At 54.8% G+C, this 24009-nt stretch overlaps 1 protein-coding gene across 1 annotated transcript in view; it reads left to right on the top strand.

Annotated features, from left to right (window-relative positions):
- The window catches only part of SLC6A2 (solute carrier family 6 member 2), a 46575-nt gene extending 23014 nt beyond the window's left edge, over nt 1-23561 (top strand). Inside the window, exons 5-15 of the mRNA XM_035025188.1 lie at nt 3886-4024; nt 10939-11073; nt 12775-12878; nt 14003-14127; nt 15173-15285; nt 16512-16640; nt 17148-17247; nt 18561-18661; nt 19093-19260; nt 20742-20813; nt 21378-23561. Of these exons, the coding sequence (XP_034881079.1) occupies nt 3886-4024; nt 10939-11073; nt 12775-12878; nt 14003-14127; nt 15173-15285; nt 16512-16640; nt 17148-17247; nt 18561-18661; nt 19093-19260; nt 20742-20813; nt 21378-21401 (1210 nt within the window). The 3' untranslated portion in view covers nt 21402-23561. The remainder of the gene's footprint in view (nt 1-3885; nt 4025-10938; nt 11074-12774; nt 12879-14002; nt 14128-15172; nt 15286-16511; nt 16641-17147; nt 17248-18560; nt 18662-19092; nt 19261-20741; nt 20814-21377) is intronic.
- The last annotated feature ends 448 nt before the right edge of the window (nt 23562-24009 follow it).

Genomic DNA, 24009 nt, shown 5'->3' with positions numbered 1-24009 from the left:
CTGCCGGCTGACTTCCTGGGGCTAACTCCCTCAGTCATTTTGGGGGCACTCCTTAGCTCCTTTGCTGCTCCTTGAAGGCTGGGACTGGCTCGTGATAGTTACTATTACCATATAGTAATTGTGAAGCATATCCTGAGTTCTAGGTACTGTCTCAGGTTCTGTGATTTCATCCTCATTAGAAGCATTTTCCTGAGAAAGGAAAGGGCTCAAGATGGGGAATGTTTGCACCAGCTTCTGTGCCCACCCCCCAACCCCACGGGAGCTCCATGTGGCTGGAGCCCACACCTGCTTGTCCACAGCCGTTCCCTGGCCCCCAGCACTGCCTGCCTGCCTCACTGCAGACGTGCAGAATGAGTTTGCGCAATCAGAGGAAGGATTCAGGCCGCCGGTCGCCGGTGGCAGGGCCAGGGTGGGAGCCCAGGTCTGTCTGACCCCCGTTTTGGGCCATGTTCTTCTAATTGCCTTCACGTTCTTGCAAATAGACCTCAATTTGGAATGGATGAATAAATGAACGCATGAGTTCACGCACAAGGGCAGTGGTGGCCTCCTCAAATGCAGTCACCTGCCCAAGGATAAGCTAACCAAGTTTCCAGACTCAGGGTGCACTTTCCTCACAAGCCCAGCATCTTCCAGGGTCTAATGCATTGCTCCAAGCGAGCACAGCCCCCTGCCTCTGATTCTGTGGGCTCCTCTGATCCCCAGGCATACAAAATAGTCCAAGCCCACATTTTATGAGTCTCTCTGAGCCTTTTCTTTCCCCTTAGGCACAGAAAGCCAATTTTATTTTGCCAGGAAAGTAAAGACAGTTTCTGGAAGACTCTTGCTCTAAAGAAAACCTGTAATTTGGGCAGACCTATTGTTCGGGGGGCGGGGGGCAGGTTCTCAGCTTTGGCTGCCCAGGAAAATCTCCTGGGGAATTTAAAAGATGCTGGTGCCCAGGCCCATTCCCCCACGGGATCTAAGTTAATTGGTTGAGAGTGGGGCCCAGACATCAGGAATTGTTAAAAAGATCTCTGCGTGATTCAAATGTGCAGGGTGAGAAGTTGATAGGCCTCCCAAGTGACATTCTCCGTACCTTGAATTTCTCTTTTGGGGGGAGTGGGTGAGGGGGAAGAGGAGGGAAGGGAGGAGGGGTGGTTGGGGGGTAGAGAGACAGAGATACAGACAGGCAGAGAGACAATTGACTACCCCTCCCCCCCAGTTTATCCACTGTGGGCGTGCAAAGTTTTGCCACTAGTGTGTTGTTCTTTTGAGTTAAAGCACTCCTCTAGGGAAGGACAATATATCATGCTACTTTTAGCCTTTAACACTAGTCATCCTGGACAGTGTGAGGGACCTGGACAGAAGGGAGAGGATGCCTCCAGGTTGGGGGAGGAGCTGCTAAGAGAAGTTGAGGGCCTGTGGGAGGCTCCCTGGTTCCTCTTAGGTGGGTCCTGGGTCTCATTTTTTAGAAGATGGATTATTGGATTCAGCAAGAAAGGTTGTGAGCAGGTGTTCCTGATCCAACAATCTGCTCTGAGCTAACAAACCGAACCGTCAGGCCCGGGCTTAGCACTGGGGACCCAGAGATGGCTCATCCACCTCCTTACCCTAGGGAGAGCTCTGCATGCAGCCGGCCCTCATGTGGCAGGAGCAGGAGTGGCTTGGGAAATGAGCCAAGAGCCACAAGAATGGGAAGGGTTGAAAGATCCCTGCCACGGGTGATCATGGAGGCCTCCCAGAGGAGATGACATTGGAGCAGGGGCCTTGGAGGGTATTGGTAGTTTGTCGCCTCTGAGTGCAGGGTGTAGACACTGGTTCTGGGTGCCCTTGAAGCTCTCAGCTCCCAACCCTTGTCACACTTTATTGTGATTGTGCTCTTAATGCTGCCTCTGGTGCTAGAATGTAAGCCCCCCACACAAGGCATCGTGTGCAGCTGAGGCCCAAGATGCACTGAGGGACAAATGATCTGGGTGCAGGGGGACACCTTCCCAGGCTGTCTCCCTTCCAGGGCAACAGTTCTGCTTTCTTTGTCTTGCAGGGATACAGAATTGTGTGGGGAGTGGGGGTGGGGAGGGGTTTCCTCCCTCCCCTGGGACCTGGTCTATTACTGTATCAGTTGGTCTCACTTGACCTTCGGTTTGATCCTAATGACTTGGATTAGATTCTAACTAGCAGCTGGTCATTTTCTGTGCAATTCTACTGTTTCTTCACTGAAGATTGAATGAGGAACCCCAGTAGTCTCAAACCTCATTTTTCTTCTATTTGTTTGTTTTCCTTACTTTCAAATACCCCACTTTTTATCGAAGGATACTTCATATTATAAGTATTGTCAAGAAGTGCATGTCACTGGGGCGCCTGGGTGGCTCAGTTGGTTAAGCGGCTGCCTTCGGCTCAGGTCATGATCCTGGGGTCCTGGGATCGAGCCCCGCATCAGGCTCCCTGCTCCGCAGGAAGCCTGCTTCTCCCTCTCCCTCTGCCTGCCTCTCTGTCTACTTGTTCTCTCTCTATCTCTCTGTCAAATAAATAAATAAAATCTTTAAAAAAAAAGAAGTGCATGTCACTGAGGGATGGTTCAGGAATGTCACAGCCTGAGCACAACCATGTGACCAGCACCCAGATCAAGAAACATAACTGGCAAGTGTCCCAGAAATTCCTACAGTGTCCCTTCCCATTCTGTACACCCGTCGTCCCCACCCCGGGAGCACATGCCCTTCCTGACTTCTAACTCCTCAGGTTAGTTTTGCCTATTGTAGTTTATATGAGTGGAATTAGAAAGTACCGACTTCTTTGGGTTTGGTTTTGACTTCATTTTTTTTTTAAGATTTTATTTATTCATTTGAGACACAGAGATACAGAGAGAGAGCACGAGCAGTGGGAGAGGCATAGGGAGAGGGAGAAGCAGACTCCCTACTGAGCCCGGAGTCCGATGCAGGGCTTGATCCCGGGACTCCGGGATCATGACCTGAGCCGAAGGCAGATGCTTAACCGACTGAGCCACCAGGCGCCCCTTGGTTTTGACTTCTTTCTCACAGGATTTTCGTGAGAGGTCCATCCACAGAGAGCTAGTTGCCTCCTGATATTCCATTTTATGAATGTATCATAATTGATGCATTCTACTGTCGATGGGTATTTGAGTATTTTTTCAGTTTGAGGTGATGGTGGTTCATGCTGCTGTGAACATTCTAGAACACGTGTTTTGGTGAACATATATACACATTTCTGTCGAGTACATACCCAGGAATAGGATTGCTGGGGCACAGGATATGCGTACCTTTAACTTAGTGCCCATTCCCAAAGAGAAGAAACGTTTATTCTCATCTTAGTCCCTAGACAGGCACGTATAAACTCAGCAACATGAACATTTGGGACTGGATATAATTCTTTGTTGTTAGAGGCTGTCCTGTGTGTTGTAGGATGTCCCAGGTCACGATCCTCCAGATGTCAGGAGCACAGCCTCCCTCCCTAATTCATGACCTTCAAAGAGGTCTCCACACCTGGCCGAATATTCCGTTGTCTCCCCGGGGTTGGGGGGCAGGTCAGAATTACCCTATCACTCCGCTGCTCTAGGCTGTGAGCACTTGAAGGGCCGGGACTTTTCCTGTTATTTCCCCGCCATCTCCCTAGGACCAGGCGTGCTGGTGGCATTCAAGAGGTTTGTGTTATTGTTTCGAAAACAGACGTGAGGGGAAGACTTGCTCTGCTGGCCCAGGGCGGGCCCGTCCCCGGGACTGGCCACCACTGAGCAGGGCAGGCCCACGCAATGCGGGGCAGGGGTTGACGCAGCCCAAGGCCAGTCTCCATCGGTGGGCATTTTCGGGGACTGGCCCGCGGCCATGGCCTCGGTCATCCTGTCTGATGACACCGTCCCCGCCCCCCCGGCCCCCTCCCCTCTCCTCTGGGCAGGCGTGGCGTCCTGCACCTGCACGAGAGCAGCGGGATCCATGACATCGGCCTGCCCCAGTGGCAACTCTCACTCTGTCTGATGGTCGTCGTGGTCATCCTGTTTTTTAGCCTCTGGAAAGGAGTGAAGACATCAGGAAAGGTAATATCTTTGTTTCTATTTAAGTTGGGACGTTGTCCTGAAAGAGAAGATCTTTTTTTCTAGCTGTCACTAGATGGTCAGCAAAAAGCAAGGGTGGGAGGAGTGGAGGTCCGGAGCCTGGGTTTGCCCCCATCCCGGCTCTGCCACTGGCTGACTGGGAGGCCCGCGACAAGTCCCTTCCCTTCCCGAAGCCCAGGACTCCCTCATCCAGGGGTGAGGGGGTACATCAGGGCTCCATACTTCTCCACCAAAGCTCCCAGGGATTGGGACACCCCAAGGGTCTTGGGAAAAAGCCTCAAGTGACCTATTGACATGTGTTTGATAAATCACAAATTCTGGCCTAAAAGTGGATGCACATTTGCACCCTTCTCTGGAATATAACCATTTCCATCACTATCAAATCCATGCACTTTGTCCAGGAGAGTACTGAGTGCCTGCAAGGGTCTAGGTTTCCTGGGAAGAGGGGCATGGTGGGGGAGGAGGGCCTCCAGAGTCGGCATTCTGACCTGGGTGACACCTTCCCCCCGCCCCTGGCTTCAGTCCCTCGGGGGGAGTACACACATCTCATGGCCCATGTTGATTCTGAGCCCGGGGAACATCAGAACAACCCCATTTGGACCCTGTGGGATCCATGTGGAGCTCCACTGTCTTAATGAGGCTATAGGTGAGAAATGGTCTTTCCAGTGTTGTGATTAGTTACTGCTGTGTAACAGAACAGCCTGAGACATAGTGATGTAAAAGAACCATTTGGTACCTCTCATGATGCTGTGGGTTGACTGAGATCTGATAGGTGGGTCTTCTGCTCCATGTGATGTTGCCTGGCTCCATATCTGGGGGCTTGGCTGAGCTAGAATGTCCAAGATGGTGCACACTCACGGATGGGTAGTTGGTCCTGGCTAGGAGCCCAGCTGGAGCCATCAACCAGAGCGTCTTGGGTTGTTTCCACAAAACCTCTCCAAGTGGCTTGGGCTTCTCGCAGCATGGCGGCCGAGTTCCAAGAGCAAGTTCCAGGCAGACAAGCCCCAGTGTGCAAGTAGCTCTTCCCATCTCTGCTTGCATCATGCTTGCTGTTGGCCCAATGGCCAAGACAAATCTTGTGGTAAAGCCCAGAGTCAGTGTGGGAGGGGACTAACCCAGGGGCGAGTTCACTGGGGGTCATGAGGCAACAGTCTACTGTAATCAGGCAAGTGGGACTTTGTGAGAAGCCTCATTAAACAAGTGACTGGGCAAGTGGCATGCATCAGGGTGATCTCTGGTATCCCTAGAGTCCTTGGTCATGCCATTGAGGGCAAAGGTAGTGGCAGGGGACCGGCAGCCAGTGGGGCTGAAATCTGTCAAGAAAGGCTTGACATGGAACCTCCTGTCTGCATGTTGAAGACACAGTGTCTGCCCCAAGGAGGAACCCAAATAAAGTGCAGACCAGGGCTGCAAGCAATTCTGAGATAGAGCAAAACCAGGCGAGGACCACTACCATCCCAGCACCTGGCACATAGTAGGTCTTCAGTAAGTATTTAGTGAAGGATTCATGAGGAAAGGAAGGAAGGTAGGAAGAAAGGAAAAAGGGTGGGTGGATAAATAAGTTGGGGAGCCTCGCTGAGTGTTCTTTTGAATTCAGTACAGTGTATTAAGCCTTTATGGACACCTACTGTGTGCCAGGCTTGAAGCTAGTACTAGTGATGTAGGAATAAACGAGGCACGGCCCTTCTCCAACTGCTTATCATCTTATGTGCATTACGGACAGGCATGGGTCACCCAGTGTGACTGTCTCTTGAGTCTTCATCCAGAGACACACGCGTGTGCCCCTCGAAATAAACAATAATGGTCACAAACTGCATACACACTATTCTATGTTTTGCCCCCCTTTTTTTTTATTTTTAATTTTTTGACTTGACTTTGGAGATCATTTCGTATCAGGTACTCAGGTTGTATTTTAACTGAAGTACAAACTGGACGTTTCAACTGTCCTTAAATCAGTTTAGCGGATCACCACAATTTTTTGACAAGGAAATGAACTGGAACGCATTGCACACAGTAAAGTCGGAGCTGGCTTGTGGGGTTTGGATTTTAGCTATAGCAATCCGCGTGTTTGCATGTGTTTTGTGTCGGTATACAAGGTGCTTATTACCGTGAGTTGTCACAGTGAAAAAAGTGAGAGATCCTGCATCAGCATTTGCTCTTTGAGCTAAAGACCATGGAGAAGGTGGCGTTTGGCCCAGATCTTTAAGGACAGGAGCAGATAGGGACGGGGCAGAGGGAGGGCATTTTCAGCGGGAGGAACCACCTGAGTAAAGCCATAGAGGTGCTGAAGCCCCAGTCCAGCCTTGTCCAGCCCCTCTGCGCCTTTCCTGGGTATCAGGAGCCGGTGGGAGAATTGCAGAAGGAGTATGAGCTTTACTACCGCACCTGGCCTGGACGTGAGGCCCCCACAGCTCCTGATACTACATTCCAAGATGAAATGCCCTGTAGCCATTGCCAGAGTTGGAACAGCCGGCACTTCCTAGCGTAGCCCTTTGTCAGGAGCTGAGCAGTTGTTGTCTGCAGGGAGACTGATGATAAGAAGGCGCGGAGCTGAGCTTGCTCAGTTCCTCTTTGCAAAGGCACCTTCGAGGAGTCATGCCCTCCCCTTTGGAGTGTGAGGAGGGGCCAGCGGCAATGGCAGGAATGTTGCCCTAGGGAAACCCCCCCACCAGGTGGAAACGAGTCATACTGCAGCCACAGCCCACATTTTCCGTAAATCCCCCCAAAGGAAGCCACGGTCCACATTTTGCGTAAATCTTCCAGCTTTCTGGCGGCTGAACAGGGAAGGGCAGTCCCTGTGAAGGGAGCTTTCCAGAATGGGGAGCTTCACTCAGGACATTCCTGTGCCCTGTCTTTAATTGTTTATATAAAGTGGCTCATGAGAAAATCAAGAGCATAGCTTCTTTCTGCCCAGACTGCATCTGGAACAGGACAGGGCTTTTCTTAGCAGGCTTCTGCAGCCACAGAGCAGCCTAAAATGAATTGCAAATGTTCACACTTCCCGTCTTGGCAAGTGAAGGCTCTGTGCCTGGGAGGAGATGTGACTCCACTGCGGCAGCTGGGGGGGCGGGGGATGGCGGGGCAGAGTCTGAATCAGGGAAAGGGGTGACGCCACACTGCACACTCTGACCTTGGCCCATTGACCACCTCAGGGCAGAGGGCGGAGGTTTGAGTGGGGAGTTAGCCCCCGGGGAGTCAGTTGGGCAGCATGTGCCCTGAGGCTTGCAGTCCTGGAGTCCTGCCTGCGTTCCCCCTCTCTGGAGTCCTTGGCTGAACTTGGCTCTTAGAGGATGAGCCCAGTCACCGAGTCCCTAAATGTCAGACCAGAAGGCACACAGAGGCCATCTACTCCACTCTGCTCGTACACATGGGGAGGCCGAGGCCTGGAGGGGGACAGGGTGTCACCACAGTCTCGAGCACAACTAGGACTTGGCCTTGGCTCCCAGATCTCGGTGGAGTGAGTGATTAAGAACATGGCTTTGTGGCCAGAGCACCTGGTTGGAGTCCAGGCGCTACTATTTCCTGCTGGGTGACCTTGGAATTAAGGCTGCTCCCTACTGAGGGCAGTTAATAATCTTGCCAACCTCCAGGGCTACTAGGAGGATGGAGGAGAGGTCCTTGGTGCAGGGCTGGCAGATGGAAATTGCTCAATAAATGATCCTCGTCCTGCCTTTGACTCCTTCCTCAGCACCCCTTCCAGTGCTCCGTCCCCACCTCAGAGGCTTGCAGAGGCTTGCAGACTGCTCAGTGCAGCTGTGGGGAGGGGCGGGCCCAGCTCCTACCTGCTCTGTTTACTTATTGGACCAAATCTTCAGAAGGCTTGGGCTCCCCTCTGCCTGAAGATAAATCAAGACAACAGAACTGGCTGGGGGCGGCCACCATGTTCTGCCAGTGGCACAGCCAGGTCCTGGGCTGTTTGGGGGATGGGAAAAGACAGACCACCTCTCAGATTCTGGCAAAGAGTGGTGGGGTTGGGGAGAAACCTGGACCAATGAAAAAAAAAAAACACCCGAATTTTAGAATTTTTGAATTGAAAGGTCATTTTGTGCCTTGTGAGTTTCAAGTCCTAATTCTACCCAAGTCTTCCCACGAATGGTTCAGTACAAGCTGGTCTGCCTTGTTTAGTGACTTAATCAGACCCCGTTATAGTGAAGAATATCATCTGCATATGAGCAATGAAGATGCTAAAATATTTACAGCTTGGTGGTTTTTTTAACGTAACATCAGTATGTACCCCTCACCCCACAAATCTTGTATGTCTTCGTTATTTGTGTAAATGTCCCTAAAACCCAGTTTGGAGGATCACACATTCTGAATCATTAGAGGTTAAATCAATGCGGTTTTGTAGTGATAAAGCACAGATATTTGTCATATCTGTGTCAGAGTAGACCTTAGTGGTGACCCCGAGCAGTGCTTCTCAACCTTTAATGCACGTAAGAATCACATGGAAGCCTTGTCAAAGCTCAGTATTGCTGGGTCTCTCCTTGAGAGTCTGCTTCCATGGGGGTGGGGCAGGAATTTGCATTTCTGACAAGCTCCTAGGTGATGCTGATGTCTCTGGGCCATGGGCCTCACCTTGATCTAGGCAATCCTTTGCCTAATGCCTGGATCTCTGGCTAGATCTGCGCACCTTCAGTGACGGGGACCTCACTGTCTCCCCATCTCCCTGGGAAGCTCATTCTCTCTTTAGAGAGCTCTATTCATCAGAAAGTTCTAATTATCAGCCATTGGTTTGAGTTTGGCCACAGACCCCCACAGAGATTCCTTGGAGTCAAACCTGAGGATGCTTTCTGATGGCTGGAGTATGGTCTCACCTGGCCTGCTAGACTAGCCATTGGGTCTGCAGCCGGTGACATGAGTTGTAAGGGGAACCCAGCAGTTTGGACCCAATACAAAGATATATGAGGGCGCCTCCCGTGCCTGTCACCAAAGAGTTAGACCCGTTTGTCCCCGTTTGGGAGAATAAATCCAGGATTAATGTGGGGCCAACCAACCAGATGCAATGGCTTCAATTTCCAAGGCCTGTTTTCCTCCTTGTTTTTGGCAATTTGTCCTCCTGTTCCTGCACTTCTGAAAGAAAACAGATCCACAAAGACTCCACCCCCTCCCACATAGTACAAGGGAATGATGGAGGAACAACTGGATAACATGAAGCAGAGGAGCCCGATTCCTCTTCTGATTCCCTCAGAAGACATGACCAACCATTGATGCATTGGATTACTCCCTGACTCATTTGCTCACTCATTCACTTGCTCATTCTTTCATTTGTTCTTGGACTAACTTGGTCATTCACTAACCCTCAGCATTATCACTGGCTCACTCATCTGTCTACCCATCCATATACTCAGCAATTTACTTACCCATCCATGCATCTACCATTTAACTATCTACCCAACTATATATCCAACCATCCAGTCATCCGTCCATCCAATCATTTATCTATACAACTGTCCAATCATCCATCCATCTATCTATCCAATCATTCATCTTTGTAACTGTCCAATCATCCATCCATCCATCCATCCATCCATCCATCCATCCATCCACCCACCTGATCATTCATCTATACAACTGTCCAATCATCCATCCAATCATTCATCTATGCAGCTGTCCAATCATCTATCCCTCTATCCAACAAATGTTTTTAAGCACTTATGTATGCCATGTGCATGGTACAAGTTTGAAAAATATAGGGGTTTTGCTTCCAAGGAGCCCTCCCTGGTTTAATGGGAAGGATGAACAAGAAGCATAAATCCCAGTCCTTCCATGTAGGTATGGAAAACAGAACTTCGTTTTTCACATTTCATTTTTTGCGTTGAGTGCATCTCTTTCTAGGCCAGTGAAGAACTTTACCCTTAGTCATGTTTCAGGGCTTCCAAATTCTCCCCAGGGATGTGTGAAGATTCTAGAGGCTGCATAGTGCCAGGGCTTTGGGAGGAGGGACCCTCTGGTCCTTAAGTTTTAGCTGAGTCTTCTTGGGTCTGGCTAACCCAGCGCTGAGCAGATTTTTTGCTGGAGGCACAGTCTGCTTTCTGCAAGGCTCTCCATGGCTACACCTGCCTTGAGAAGTGATGTTGAACCTTGACTGCACATTTGCATCACCCAGGGAGGGGGGAAACTTTCAAAACATACTGAAGTGCAGGCCCCACTATGGACCGATTCAATTAGAAACCCCAAGAATAGGATGTGGACTTCGACATTGGAAACTATTGCACAGAGTACTCTAATGTGTCAGGCGTAAGAAGGGACAGAGAGGAAGCCCATACAACCTTCCTCTCTCCCTACTTTTGGTCTCTGTTCTTCCACCTTGGGCAAGGGGGTGAGAGAAATGTCACTTTTTAGTCTGGGGATAATCTCTTTCTGTCTGGGTTTCTGGACGAGACAGTTTGTCTTTGTCCTAAATCCGACCCGTGATAAAGAACAGCAGGAGATTCTGCTTCCTGCCCCACCACGTCCCTTCTTGGACAATGAATTCCTTCTTGGGCAATGAGTTGGGAGGCTCTGTTTGCAGGAAGGTAGAGGAGGTGGAGAGACGAGGAAGGGGGGAGGAAGGGGATGGAGAGCATGAAGGGGAGGGAATGAGGGTGGAGAGCATGAAGGTGGGTGTGCTTAGATCTTCCCCAGGGCAACTTGAAGGGGTCAGGAGGTGGCTCATAGAAGAGGTGTTGGGAGCCATGAGAACCTCTCTCTGCCCTGGCTGCCCTTCACTCCCGGGGCTGTGCCACCTCCGTGTGCGTCCAGACCCTCCCACCTGGTTCCGGGCTGCTCAGGGGAGTGGCCTGGCCTAGAGATGGAGCTTGGGGCATGCGCCCGGGGTACAGGAAGGTTTGGGGAGGGCGTGCCTGGGTCCCTGGGCGAGGGCCTGACCCCACTGGCCCGCCCCCGTGCACTGCCAGGTGGTGTGGATCACGGCCACGCTGCCCTACCTCGTGCTCTTCGTGCTCCTGGTCCACGGCGTCACGCTGCCCGGAGCCTCCAACGGTATCAACGCCTACCTGCACATCGACTTCTACCGCCTAAAAGAGGCCACGGTCAGTGCCCAGGGGGCCGCCCGCCCTCGCGCCAGGGTTGGGAGGGTTTTCGGGACGAGCGGTGGTAGGAAATCTGGCCCCAGCTCCGCCACGGATCTGCGGCGTAGGACGGAGGACAGATCCGTCTCCAGGCTGCCTCTTCTCCATCTGACTGACGTCCATTCGCTTTGCACCGGGCAGTCCCCCAGCTCGGATGGCCCAGGATTCTGTGGCTCCGCGTGGTGTCCTCTGCAGACCCCTCTTTCCGAGGGGAGCAGTACTCTGTCCTGAGTCCTGGTACCGGCCATGGCCTCCTAGCTCCCCCCCACCCCAGCCACCCCAGCCCTAATTCCACGCTCTGGTCCCCAGCCTCACCCTCGGCTGCCATCGCTTGATGTGGGCAGAAGCAGCGGCGGGAGGCGCAGGGCGATCTGGACCCTGCTGACCGCCCCATGCTCGCCACGCCTCCTCCAGCTCACTGTCCTGCCCAGAGGCACAGACTAAATGAAGGTGGGGTGAAAGGGGAGTGGAGCCCAAGGTGGTGGGACGAGGTTGGGAGCAGAGACAGCCTTGGAGGTACCCAGTGCCTTGAGCATCTTCCAACCATGGCCGAGATCATTTCTGCCTCCTCCCTGAAGCCCGCGTCCATGCTGACACCTCAGCATTTCCCCTCACTCTTCCCAAAGGCTTCTTCACACTCTCTGAACCCACAGTAACCCCCACAGGCGGGAGCAACATAGGCTTAGGAGGGACGCGTCCCAGGACACACCTCCTATAGTTACAATGTCCCAACACACCACAGTGTTATAGCCCAATAACCAAGGGGAAAACCTGTTTCCTTAGTAACTGTCAGAAAGCTAACAGAGCTTAGGACTCGCACCAGTCTCGTAAATTGTGAAATAAGTCAGAGTTGTATTTGTTCTCCACCTGCTCAAATATCCTGTCTTTCCGACGAGTAGAAACTGAGCCCGCGTGATGTCTCAGGGAGCAGACCTATCCTCCTCCATCGGATTGCTTCTCTTGTTCCAACCTCTGCTCGCAGAGTAAGGAAAGCCTAGGATAACATGAGCGAGGTGCCGGAAAACTCGAAAATCCCACTGGCATGGGGCTTTCAGTCCAAGTGGGCTGGGTGTATCTGTCTCCCCCCGCCAACCCCACCCTGTGCAGATGTGCAGACAGGTGAAATTGACTAGGGCTAGAAATTGTTTTGTGGGGGGTGGGTGCTCAGATCTCTGGGCTTCCAACCACGTGCTTTCATCACCCAAAAGATGGAATAAGTAACCCCAGTGCCCTCCCCCCCAGGAGTCAGCACTGTCTGTGAGCTGGTGGAAGCTGCTAGGAATTCTTGTCCCTTTTCTGAAGATGCTGTCTGTGTAACTCCTGAAATGGTCCTACCCTCTGCCCTCACTCCATCCACATTCGAGCCTAGCACCATGAGTTTATTAACTTCCTTTGAAAATCTCGACATCAGACTGAGCCCGTGAGGTCGTCCAGGCTGAGCTCGTTCGTGGTCACCAGAGCCAGGAGCTGCAAGAGGGGCCACAGTCTCTCTCCACCAAAGTTTCGCCCAGACCCGTGGGGAGGAGTTGCGTGGCTGCCCATCACCGGGTCAGACCTCGCTTCCTCGGGTCTCAGACATCCGTGGGGCTCCCCTGCCTTCCCAGAGCAGCCTTCCCATTCTCTAGGATACAGAGCGTGATGGCTCTTGTCTGCCCGTTTCAGGTATGGATCGATGCGGCAACTCAGATCTTTTTTTCCTTGGGGGCTGGATTTGGAGTCCTGATTGCGTTTGCCAGTTACAACAAATTTGACAACAACTGCTACAGGTAAGATCCTTGTCAGGGCTCTGGAAAGCTCTAGATCCTGGAGACCGACCCCTGCAGTGATGGGAGAGAGGGTTCTGGTCTGGGGCAAGTCAACTCTTGGGTTTCCCCCTCTGTGAAATGAGGCAGAGTGGACTTCGTGAACTCCAGAGGGGGTGTTCAATGAACTCTGACGTGGGGGCCTCCTAATGAATGCATCTCAATGCAGGACACCTCTTAAACAGGTGAGATCCTCACCTGGGAAGGTCAAGGCCCCCAGCGCCGGGAGGTCATGGGGACAGGTAGCTGGTGCAGAGGAGTGCTGTGTGGCTTTCGAGAGCAGATGGCACTGTCTGTCTGTCCATCTAATACCCAGACAGACAAGGGCTGGTCGCATGAGAGGTGAGGGCCTGGCAGAGTCAGAGGTGAGACCGCAGGGTGGACTGAGGGGTCTGCACAGGGCAGCAGTCAGAAGACCACGTTGTAGCTCGGGTCTCGCTCAGCATCTGACACTTCCTCCCGTGGGCCCAGGCTGTGAGGCCTTCAGACAGGGGCACACCTGGGGCCCGCTCCCGTCAGACAGAATCACACCCCCTCTAGTACGCGACAGACGGGGATGGACACGTGCCAGGGCGGCAGACCAGGGAAGTGGGGTGATCAGCAAGAGCAGGGAGGGGAGTTTGAGGGTAGCCTTGGAGGATCGTTGGGATTGTGACGGGTGGACACAGAGCAGAAGGCACGCATGGTGGGGATAAGCGTGAGTGGAGCTGGGGAGGTGGTGCGTCGGTGGGCCAGCAGGCTGACTGGTCTGGTTTGTTCCAAGACTGTGTGTTGGGGAGTCATGGAAAGGAGACCAGGAAGGAAGGTTGGGTCATCTCAACAAAGCTCTTGAAGGCCTGGGTGAGAAGCTGAGAAGCAGTAGGGAGCTACGGGCAGTTTGCTGAAGAGGGAGGCTGGTCATGTGATTCCCCAACAAGAGTTGGATACCAGCTCCTGATCTCAAAGTGGTCCTGACCCAGTAGGGCACTGGGGTCCCCGTGGCAGCAGGGGGCGGGTGTTGGAAGTAGCGACTCCATAGACAGTGCAGGGCTTGGGGAGCAGGGTCGGGGAGTCAGGCCACTTGACCCCATGGTTCTCCTCGCCCCCAGGGATGCCCTGCTCACCAGCACCATCAACTGTGTCACCAGCTTCATCTCTGGGTTTGCCATCTTTTCCATCCTCGGTTACATGGCCCACGAACACAAGGTCAACATTGAGGACGTGGCCACTGAAGGTGGGTGGGCAGACATGAGAGGGGCTGAGAAAGCCAGCGCGCCCCTGGCCGGCGGCTTTCCTGTGGGTGGCTGTGGGAACGAGAGGGCTGGACCTGGAAACTTCCACACCGTCCGTATCACGGGCTTTCTCTGAGGCCGTCGGTGGGTGTTCCCGGCCGTCCTGGCTCCTGCCAGTACTCACGGGAGACCGTTTCAGACTCTGAGAGGCTGGCGTGGGCGGTGACCCCTTCCCATGAGTCGGCCTAGGCGGGACCAATTGCGGAGCCCTGGGCTGAGCACTTGACATACCCTCATTAGTTCTCACGGTGCTGTGAGGCTAGTGTGAGTCGGCCCACTTTAAAGGTGAGAAAGCGGAGGGGCGCCTGGGTGGCTCAGATGGTTAAGCGTCTGCCTTCAGCTCGGGTCATGATCCCAGGGTCCTGGGATCGAGCCCCACGTCGGGCTCCCTGCTCAGCGGGAAGCCTGCTTCTCCCTCTCCCACTCCCCCCGCTTGTGTTCCCTCTCTTGCTGTGTCTCTCTCTGTCAAAAAATAAATAAAATCTTAAAAAAAAAAAAAAAAAAAGTGAGAAAGCGGAAACTCAGGCCACGGGAGTGGTCCAAGTTCACCCAGCTAAGTGAGCGACGGTACCAACATTCAAGGCCTGAGCAGTCCAGCCTTGGACCCTGCCCTCCCCTACTGCTTCTCCTATTCTTATGGCCACAAAGAAGCTGGGGCCTGGCAGGGAACTCGAATGGGCTCGGAGGACCACAGACTTTTGAGAGTAAGAGGCTCCCCGAGGATGTGCGGGGGTGGGATCCGCAGCCCGCCATCCCGGCTCGGCTCTCTGGCCTGGCTGCTGGAGGTCCACCTCCTTGGGGCATAAGAGACTGCGAGCTGCAGCTGGAGTCATGGGTCATCCACAGACCCTGGGATCGCTCTGCCCCAGGGGACTGGCCGAAAATCGTGGGGTTGGCCGGGCGGATGGGGCCTCGGCTACTCTTCCGCCGTCCGCATCTCAGACCAGCAGGCCCAGCCCTTGATGAGGTCCTCCCTGTTTCTTACAGGAGCTGGCCTGGTTTTCATCTTGTACCCAGAAGCCATTTCCACCCTGTCGGGATCCACATTCTGGGCCGTCGTATTCTTCATCATGCTCCTGGCTCTGGGAATTGACAGCTCAGTGAGTGACCTGCTGGGGAGACCACGCCACACACACGGGGGTGCGGTGGGCGGGGGACACTGAGCCCGACCCTCCCCACCTCCCAGCGACTCAACCTGAAGTACCCACCTGATTGCTAGGCATTTCCAAGAAGCCCTAATTAAAGGCAGACAAGGAAGTGAGTTCCTCTAGGCCTAGGCTAAGGACCAGTAGAAACCCCAATGGCATCACAGAAATCCATTCCAGAAGCTGCTGTCAGATGAGCCGGCCCAGGCCCTCCTCTGGCACCTAGGGAAACGGAACTCAAGGAGCCCGTGGGTAGAACATTTCTTCTCTCACCAAGCACTCTTCCCATTGGAGTTCATCACCAACAACCGACGAAAACACTCGGAGTCCCATTGGTTTCTTAGAACCTTTTGTTTTACCCGTAGGCAAGATTAGATTGACCGACCTCTTTAGGTCTGTGCCCACCTTTGGTACGTCACGCCCGGAAGTTTGCCAGAAGTCTCGGGCTAGGGCCGGCGAATGAGGGTCCTCTTGGTGCCTCTTCCTTTCAGTCGGTAGATCTGCCAGGAGCAGTGTGTTGAGAAGGATTCTGAGGCCGCTTCCGGGCTCATAGGAAGGAATCCCAATCCGTGGTTAACACCATCTGCAGGGGGTACAGGGCCAGGTATAGGGAGAGACTGAGGGCGTGCGTGCTTCTCGCCTGCCACCCCAGGCTTGGGGTGTCGCTTAAGTAAGCACGTGATTAGTACTCACGGGAGACCGTTTCAGACTCTGAGAGGCTGGCGTGGGCGGTGACCCCTTGCTTGACAGTTGGAAAGGCAACCAGAAATCCTTGTCAGAAACTGTTGCCTGAAGTTCCAATCGCTAGCAGCTCTCCTCTGGGAGTGGTTTCCAGAAAGCCTTTTATTTATATGCAAATAGACGACATCCCAGAGTGTTTGGCTTTACCCCCTGCACCCTCCTGGGCTCATGGGTCCCCTGCTCAGGGACAGTAGACTAGGACCTGTTGACCAGAGGGGGACAGAAGTTACCTCTTCGGCCTCTCCCACGTAGTTCTGAGTGGGGTTGAAAGCAGGGCAGAGTGGGGTGAAGATGAGGAGGAAGGCGAGGCCGCCACACCAGGGTGCCCCAGTCCCCCCACCGCACCCCAGGCTCCGGGAGGTCCGAGGGAGCCTGGGGCCTGAGACTCCACTGCGGGCCATCCCTCCTACCTGCTCCTCACTCTGCCTGGCTCCGTCCAGATGGGAGGCATGGAGGCCGTCATCACGGGCCTGGCGGATGACTTCCAGATCCTGAAGAGACACCGGAAGCTCTTCACATTTGCTGTCACCTTTGGAACCTTCCTTCTGGCCCTGTTTTGCATAACCAAGGTGAGGAGGAGCTGGGCTCTGGGTCACCTGGAGCTCGTGGGGCTGCATTTCAATCCAATCTGGTCAGGAACTCCCAGCCTTGGAGCTGGGGTGGGGTGGGGTGGGGTTGGGGGGGCTAGGGTAAGCTCAGGGCGAACCACAAGGGGACCAGCATCCTCAGCCCTGTGGCCTGATCCACCCCCCCCAGGGCGACCCCCCGGTGTCCCCAGTGTCCCACCTCTGAGCCTGAGGAATTCCAGGCAACTCTTTGAAACTGCTGATTTATTTCAGGGGCAGCCAAAGTCCCTTGAAAGCCAGCTCACTTGTTCCTGGCTGAAAGACCCACCCTCAGTCCTTCGGGAGAATGCAGATAGGTGACATCAGACAATAGCACCAGGACCCCGACACCCGGCTTCTCAGGCAGGGTTCTGAGCCAGGGGCACAGGGGACAGGGGCGCCGGGACGGATGTGACAGTCGGTGGCCATTTCTGGGCAGGATGGCCTCAGGCTTTCTTTCTCCACGCCCAGGGTGGGATGTACGTGCTGACCCTGCTGGACACCTTCGCGGCGGGGACTTCCATTCTGTTTGCTGTGCTCATGGAAGCCATCGGCGTCTCCTGGTTCTACGGTATGTGGGGGGCCCCTAGCGTGTGGAAAAGCCTCGGTCACCGCCTGGACATGCAAAGGGCTCTCCTTTTGCAGGACAGCCACTGCTGACCCCAGGGCGGAGCAGGTGGCTTCTTGGGCACAGCTCCCCCCACCCGCCAGCTCATCTTTGCCTTTGAACAGAAAGCTGCAAAGACCACCCCCCCAGGGCTGCCCAGGGCCAGCTTTTAGCGAGGAACGCAGAGGAAGCTGCGGATCCCCCAAGCCATAAAATTCCTTCTAAACTAGGGTGGCCACAGGTAGCAAATAGAATCCAAGACGCCCAGTTACACTTGAACTTCAGATAAACAATGAGTAATTGTTTTAGTATAAGTATGTTCCAAATACGGGATGCAGTTTTAGGTCAACTAAAACCGTCTCCATTGTCTCTCCGAAACTCTATCTGAAACTCAGATGGAACCAGGTAGCTCACGTTCTCTCTGGCAGCCTTATTCTGGAGCTGGACGGGAGAAGGTGCCACAGATTGTCACCTGTGTTCCGACTGTTCCTTTCTTTCCCCACGAGTCACATCAAAGAGTTGACCAGTGTGAGGCTGGACGATCCTGCACAGTGACGTCACCTGGGGCAGGTCCCCTCTGCTCCTGGAGCACTGTTTTCCCTCTGCAAAAATAAAGCAGAGTGGCACTAAAAGGCCGTACTATATATTTTTTAAAAGTTTTCACTGAAGCATAGCCAACATGCAGCGTTGTATTAGCCTCAGGTGTCCAACATAGCAATCGGACACTCTGTACCTTCCTTGGGGCTCGCCACCATGGTGTTGTCACCACCGGTCACTGAACAGTGTCCCTACTATAATGTCCCTTATCCTCCCTGTGCTCCATGACTTATTTATTTAAAAGCTGGAAGTGTGTCCCTCTTACGCTCCTTGCTTGGTCTCTCGCATCCCCCTGCCCGGCTCCCCTCCGGCCACCGCCCGTATGTTCTGTGTATTGAAGAGTCTGGTTTTTCGTTTCTCTCTTTTTTGCTTTGTTCCTTTGGTTTGTTTTTTGAGATCCGGCAGGTAAGAGAAGTGGTATTTGTCTCTCTGAGACTGCCTGACTTCACTTAGCACGGTGCCCTCTAGGTCCATCCGTGTGTCACACACGGCACCTACTGGGCGTGTCTTCTGCACCAGCCAAGTGCCCACGCCCGGGTCTCCCGAGTGCCACGGTGCCCACGGCTAGCCTCGCTGTGCCACCCCCCGTCCCGGGGCCTGACCCTCAGGGGAGGGCCGCAGGGGGGCGGCCGGGGGCTCTTCGGGGGCCCGTGTGACCGGCCTGCCCTGTGTGTGCCCAGGTGTGGACAGGTTCAGCAACGACATCCAACAGATGATGGGGTTCAAGCCGGGCCTCTACTGGAGACTGTGCTGGAAGTTTGTCAGCCCCGCCTTCCTCCTGGTGTGTACGGCCTGGCCGGGGCTTCCTGGGACGAGGGGCCTGGGTCCAGGCGGGGGGCCGGGGGCGGGGTGGGGTGCATGGGCTCATGCAGACATGCAGACGGGGTGCTGGGATGCCCAGCATTGCTCATAGCACGGGAGGCTTCCACCGTGGTGGGTCTTCAGCTGGGGCCGGGTCCCCAGGGGGCTGTGCGTCACCTTCCCGTGCCTCTTCTCTGTCTCTTGCTCCTTCTGTCTCCCTTTGGCCATCGTTGGCTTCTTGAATGCTTCCTCCTTCTCTCCCTCCTCTTCCCTTTCTTCTCTCCTTCCTCCTTTTCCGCCTTCCCTGTGACCCCTCGCTTCCCACGGGTCTGCCGCTGCCTCCCTCCCACCTGCTCCCCTCCGGCCCCTCCCCGGCTCTCTCTTCCTTCGGTCCCCGTGGTGTCCCCGCAGTTTGTGGTGGTGGTGAGCGTCGTCAACTTCAAGCCGCTCAACTATGACGACTACGTCTTCCCACTCTGGGCCAACTGGGTCGGGTGGGGCATCGCGCTCTCCTCCATGGTGCTCGTGCCCACCTACAGCATCTACAAGTTCTTCAGCATACGGGGCTCCCTCCGGGAGGTGAGCTCGGGGTGCGGGCCGGGCTGGGGGGGGCGGGATGGCGGGGCGTCTCCGGGCGTCCCTGATGAGCCCGGAGAGGGCAGACACGAGGGCTGGACCCCAGAGCCACCGCGATGGCCAAGTCATCACCACGCCCTGGCCTGCGTGTTCACATTTAACCGCATCAACCTTGGCAAGGTCAAGGGCACGCTTCGCACGGTGCCGGGTACAAAGGAGGCGGTCGGCGCACGCCTCCTGCTGTTGGGTCCGCGGCGCACGCGTCCGTCCCTGCTGTTACTGTGTGGGGAGGGGACCCTCAGCCCTGCGTCCCCTTCTGAGGTCTGTCATGCCCCGGATGTCCCCATCTCCCAGTCGGCGCTCCCCGTGACCTGGCCACCTCAGCTCTTGCCTGCCTCTTTCCCAAAACCCTACACCCACCAGCCTAAACCAGAGATTTCCAGAATTCATCCTCTTCTTTTACTCGTGTGCGTTGTGTGTACAGATACACGGAGAAGGGCTCAGGAAGCGGTGCGTTTCCTCTGAAATGATGTCTGTCCTGTTTGGTTATTCAAAGGCCCTTTCCTTTATAAATCATGGCGACTGTCTTTGCTTCGGGTCCTTACTTTGCAAGATGCAGCTTTCATTCCTTCGCCCCGTGGCGCCCTCGCTCCCCAGCTGCTGGCTGGGAGCGTGCCTGGCCCCTGGGCCCTAGACGGAGCTCCCCAGGGCTCACATTCTAACCCGGGGACAGACAGACAAAGGAGGATGGCGGAAAGTGAGCCATGCAGGGACTTAGGGAAGAGGGTCCCAGGCAGGGTTGTGTCTGCCCCCTCCCCCAGGTCCTTGTGACACGTTTCCTGTCCTTGAAATCCCACATCCCGGAGCCTCTGGGTCACCGAGAGGACCTGTGTTCCGTGCGCTCATCCTGGATCTGCTGGGAGCTCTTTATTTTTCACACTTTGAGAGCAGGGAGGGCTCCCCACTGTGTAGTGATCCCTCATTGGCCCCAGTGCATCCCCCGAGTCCCCGGCCCGTGTCTGCACCGCAGGGAGGCCTGCCCTGACACCGCGCTCCCCCCCCTCCGGCCCTGACACCTCGCCCCCCACCCCAGGCCCTCACTGTGCTCTGGGCTTGTCCTCCGTGGCCCTCACTCAGCTGCGATTTCACAGTGGCCCATGCGTGTATGTGTTCGGTGCCACACTTGCAAGATCCCCCAGAGCAGAGTCGGTGTGCGTCTCCTTCAGCCCCGCAGCCCCGGGGCCTCCCCGAGTGTCGGACCGCAGTGGTCGGCCCAGGACACAGCCACTGGCCAGATGACTCAAGGTGAACAGACCCTCTCCACAAGCAAGGACAGGGGGTGTCTTGCATGGACCTCACATGCCGTTCACGTGGGACTTCAGGGCCAACTAGCAGGTGGCCTGTAGCTGGGGGTGGCTGCCGGCTGCTGGGACGGTATCCCCGGGCCTGGCTGAGGCCTCCTCCCCGTCTTCATCTTGTCACAGAGACTGGCCTACGGCATCACCCCGGAGAACGAGCATCACCTGGTGGCCCAGAGGGACGTCAGGCAGTTCCAAGTAGGTGCAGGCTGGAGAGTTCCGGGCGGGGACCAGGCCCTAGCTGCTCCCCACTGCGTGCTGGCCACATGCCCACACGCCACAAAACCCCAAGCGGCTGGGGGCTGTGTAGTCCCAGGGCTATGGTGTCAGGAAGGGAGGAGAGGGGCCTGTCCTCTGCGTCCACAGCTTCTGCCTGGCCCTCAGCTCCTCGGTCCTGGGAAGCCGATGTCCAGTCTTCCCTAAAGCTTTATTCTCTCTCTCTCTGGGTGGTCGCCACGCTAGGCTGGTGATCTCTTATCTTGGAGGAAGATCAGGTGCATCAGTAACACGTTGACCTAAGTCCTTTTCCCATAAAATCCTTGGGGTTGGGGTTTGTTTTCAGCCTTGCTGTGTGGCTTTGGGAGGCTTCTTGGCCCTTTTGGGGGCTAAGTGACAGGCAGGTAATCAGCCTGCATGGTCTCCGGGGTCTTCGGAGTGAGGGCTTGTGTCCTCTGCCCGCCCAGTGCTTCTTGCTGCCCTTGTCGGCTGGGGTCCCCGCCTGTCCCCGGCCGCGGCGTAGACACCTGTTCTCTTCCCTTGCAGCTACAGCACTGGCTGGCCATCTGACCCGGCCCCAGGGAGGAGCCCTGCCGCGCCCGCGTCCAGGTCCAAGGCTTCGCTACCACTCCGGACACAGTCTTGAAAATCCTCTCCTGAAAGATGTGTCTTTCCATCCCTCTTCCTCTTTCCCCAGTTACAAATGGTTTAGTGACCTGGTTTTTATTCACCTTCTGTTCATCGGGCCCGGGGGCTTTGAGTTTGGATTTGGAAAGCCTCAAGGGAGAAGAGGAGGGGAGGGAACAGGAAGGATGGCTTCTGTTGGACCTCTTTTGTTTGGGGAAGGTCTCACGCCGCTTGGGATCTGGCCCAAGCTGAGCTCCATGGCTCGGGTGGAATTCCCCACCACGGTTGCTTGTAGTTTGGGTCACAGAAGAAATCCTGTAGGCCAGATCAGAGAGGGGATGTTCCTTTTGGTCAGACGCCATAAAACCAAACACACACAAGAAGTCTGGCTGGGTCTGGGGCAGGGGATCCTCTTTCTCTTGCCACCCGGTCAACGCTGTGGTATCTGACCCTTGGTCAGGGAGCTGGGGTTGGTTTGTCTCTGTCTTGGGTCTATGGATAGATGCTTTGGGGGATCGTGAGCAGAAACCTTCACAGTCAGTTTTTACTCTGGCTAAGCTGAGTCTGATGTGTGTGTGTGTTCTGGAACATTCTTCCTGGGGAATCCCACCCAGCAAGGTCTCCCACCCAGCACGGTCCCCGGGCTCTTCAAGTGATGGGGGTAGCCCCGAAAACTCCCTTTGTCTCTCTTCATGGTCTGGACTTAGCACCTGAGGGCAGGGTGGGACCAAGTACAGAGCAACCTGGTCATTCAAGTCGAGGGGAGAATATTCTGAGTTGATGGAACCCGGTTGGTGGTTTTAGAGAATTTCCAGCTTGACTTCTGTTACACGTTCACGCGTGGCGCCCTCTGGTGGTGGTGGTTAGTTTCAGCTCCTTCAGAGAACGGATTTGTAGTTTGGTTAAGGTGGTGGCATCTATTTGGGGTTTCTGTTTATGGTTTGAGTCTCTTCTTATGTCCCTGCTGGAAATCGAGATCCAGAGGCTCTTGTTGTGACTGTGGAAGCCCCTGTTGAAGAATCTTGGGCCATAAGTAAATAAATAAAGAGGCCACTCATACTGGGAGTGTAGGAAGACACACATCCAGAAGGCGCTTTGCATAAACCTGGGGTGTCCCTGAGCCTGACCAATGGATCATGCGGTTTGTGGAAAAGAGTTATAAGGGGGCCAGCTGGGGACAGCGAGGTGGTTTTCTCTCTGACGGTCCTGAGATTTCCCTGCTAGGTCCGTGTCCGTGGGTCCTTTTTTGGGGAAAAGAGGGAAAATCAGAAGACTTTTGATCTTTTCGTGTAAAAAGGCCAGCTCTAAGTCTGCGACAGCCCAGGTGGCAGGTTCTTAGACCACTGTGGAAGGTGGGGCCTGGGAGTGGATAATCCAACGGAGTAGAACAGTAAGGTGGGGGTCTGGGTGATGAGGGCAGGGTGACCCATCTTGGGTGGGATCTGGTCCCGTGAAGGGTAATTCCTCCCTCGGTGTTACGCTTTTTTTCCACAAAGCGCTTTCATCCCTGTCACCTCCCGTCTTCCCAGCGAGGACGGTAGGGCCGGTCTCTGTCCCCATTTCCGAGATGGGAAGACCAAGGCCCAGCATTTCGGGCACTCTGGTTCAAGCACTGTCAGCTCCTAAGGGATCCAGTCAGACCCTCAGCTCAGATCCCCGGACTCTCAGCCCAGAGCACTCTGAAATCGCCGGCACACTAGGGTTTCCCCCCACCCAGGGCTGTCATTAAAAATAAACAAAACCCAGTCGAACAGCCAGGTGGGGTCTCTTAGCAAAAGAACAATGTGTTGGAAGAAGGGGAGAGGGGAGAGGATGTCGTTTGGTCCCATCTAGCTAGTTGCCAGAGGAGCTCATTGAGCTGCCCCCTTTCTGATGAACACAGTCGCTCCGGGGAACAGCGGGGTGTGACCGCTGAGGCTGGCTGGCTGAAATGAGGGTGAACAGAAAAGCCTGTGCGTATCAGAACAGGGACACCCTACAGAAAGAACCTGCCATCCGCATGTGGCCTTTCTGCCTCTAGACATTTGACCCAAGGATGAATCAGAGATGCGGTGCTAGCTGATCCAACACCAAACCAACGCAATGGTGCTGCTTTGTGGGGGGAGTCGGCTCCTGAGCCTGGGGCGAGGGGCGAGGGGCGAGGGCGGGCGTGGCCCCCCTCCCTGGGTGGGGGGTGGGGACCCAGGAAGCCCTTGGAAGCCTTGGAGGTGCTGGCAGACACTCTGGGCTCACCTTCCACCCACACTTAGTGGAGGGGGAGTACGTCCCTGATCCTGAGTCACGCTTGACTTCTTTTTTGTGGCCTTTTTTTGATAGCAGAGGTTACCCAACATGAGGGGTACTCCCTTGTACTGTATATGACACTTTTGCATTTTACCAGATTTTTAAAGGATTATTATTTTCCATGAAATGTAAAATATCGGTTTAAGACCACCGCGTTAACATCTGCTCAGTGTCCAGTGATTCCGTGTCCACCTGTGAGCGGGTCTTCATTCTAGATGCAGAGGACACAAAGGAGAGAGGGGAGCTGCCAACTCTTGCCAATTGTCCT

The sequence above is a fragment of the Mirounga leonina genome, unplaced genomic scaffold (assembly GCF_011800145.1).
Source record: "Mirounga leonina isolate KUSES-001 unplaced genomic scaffold, KU_Mleo_1.0 Mir_180, whole genome shotgun sequence".
Taxonomy (NCBI): Eukaryota; Metazoa; Chordata; class Mammalia; order Carnivora; family Phocidae; genus Mirounga; species Mirounga leonina.
Note: the sequence above shows the minus strand (reverse complement) of the source record. Positions and strands in the feature narration are given on the sequence as shown.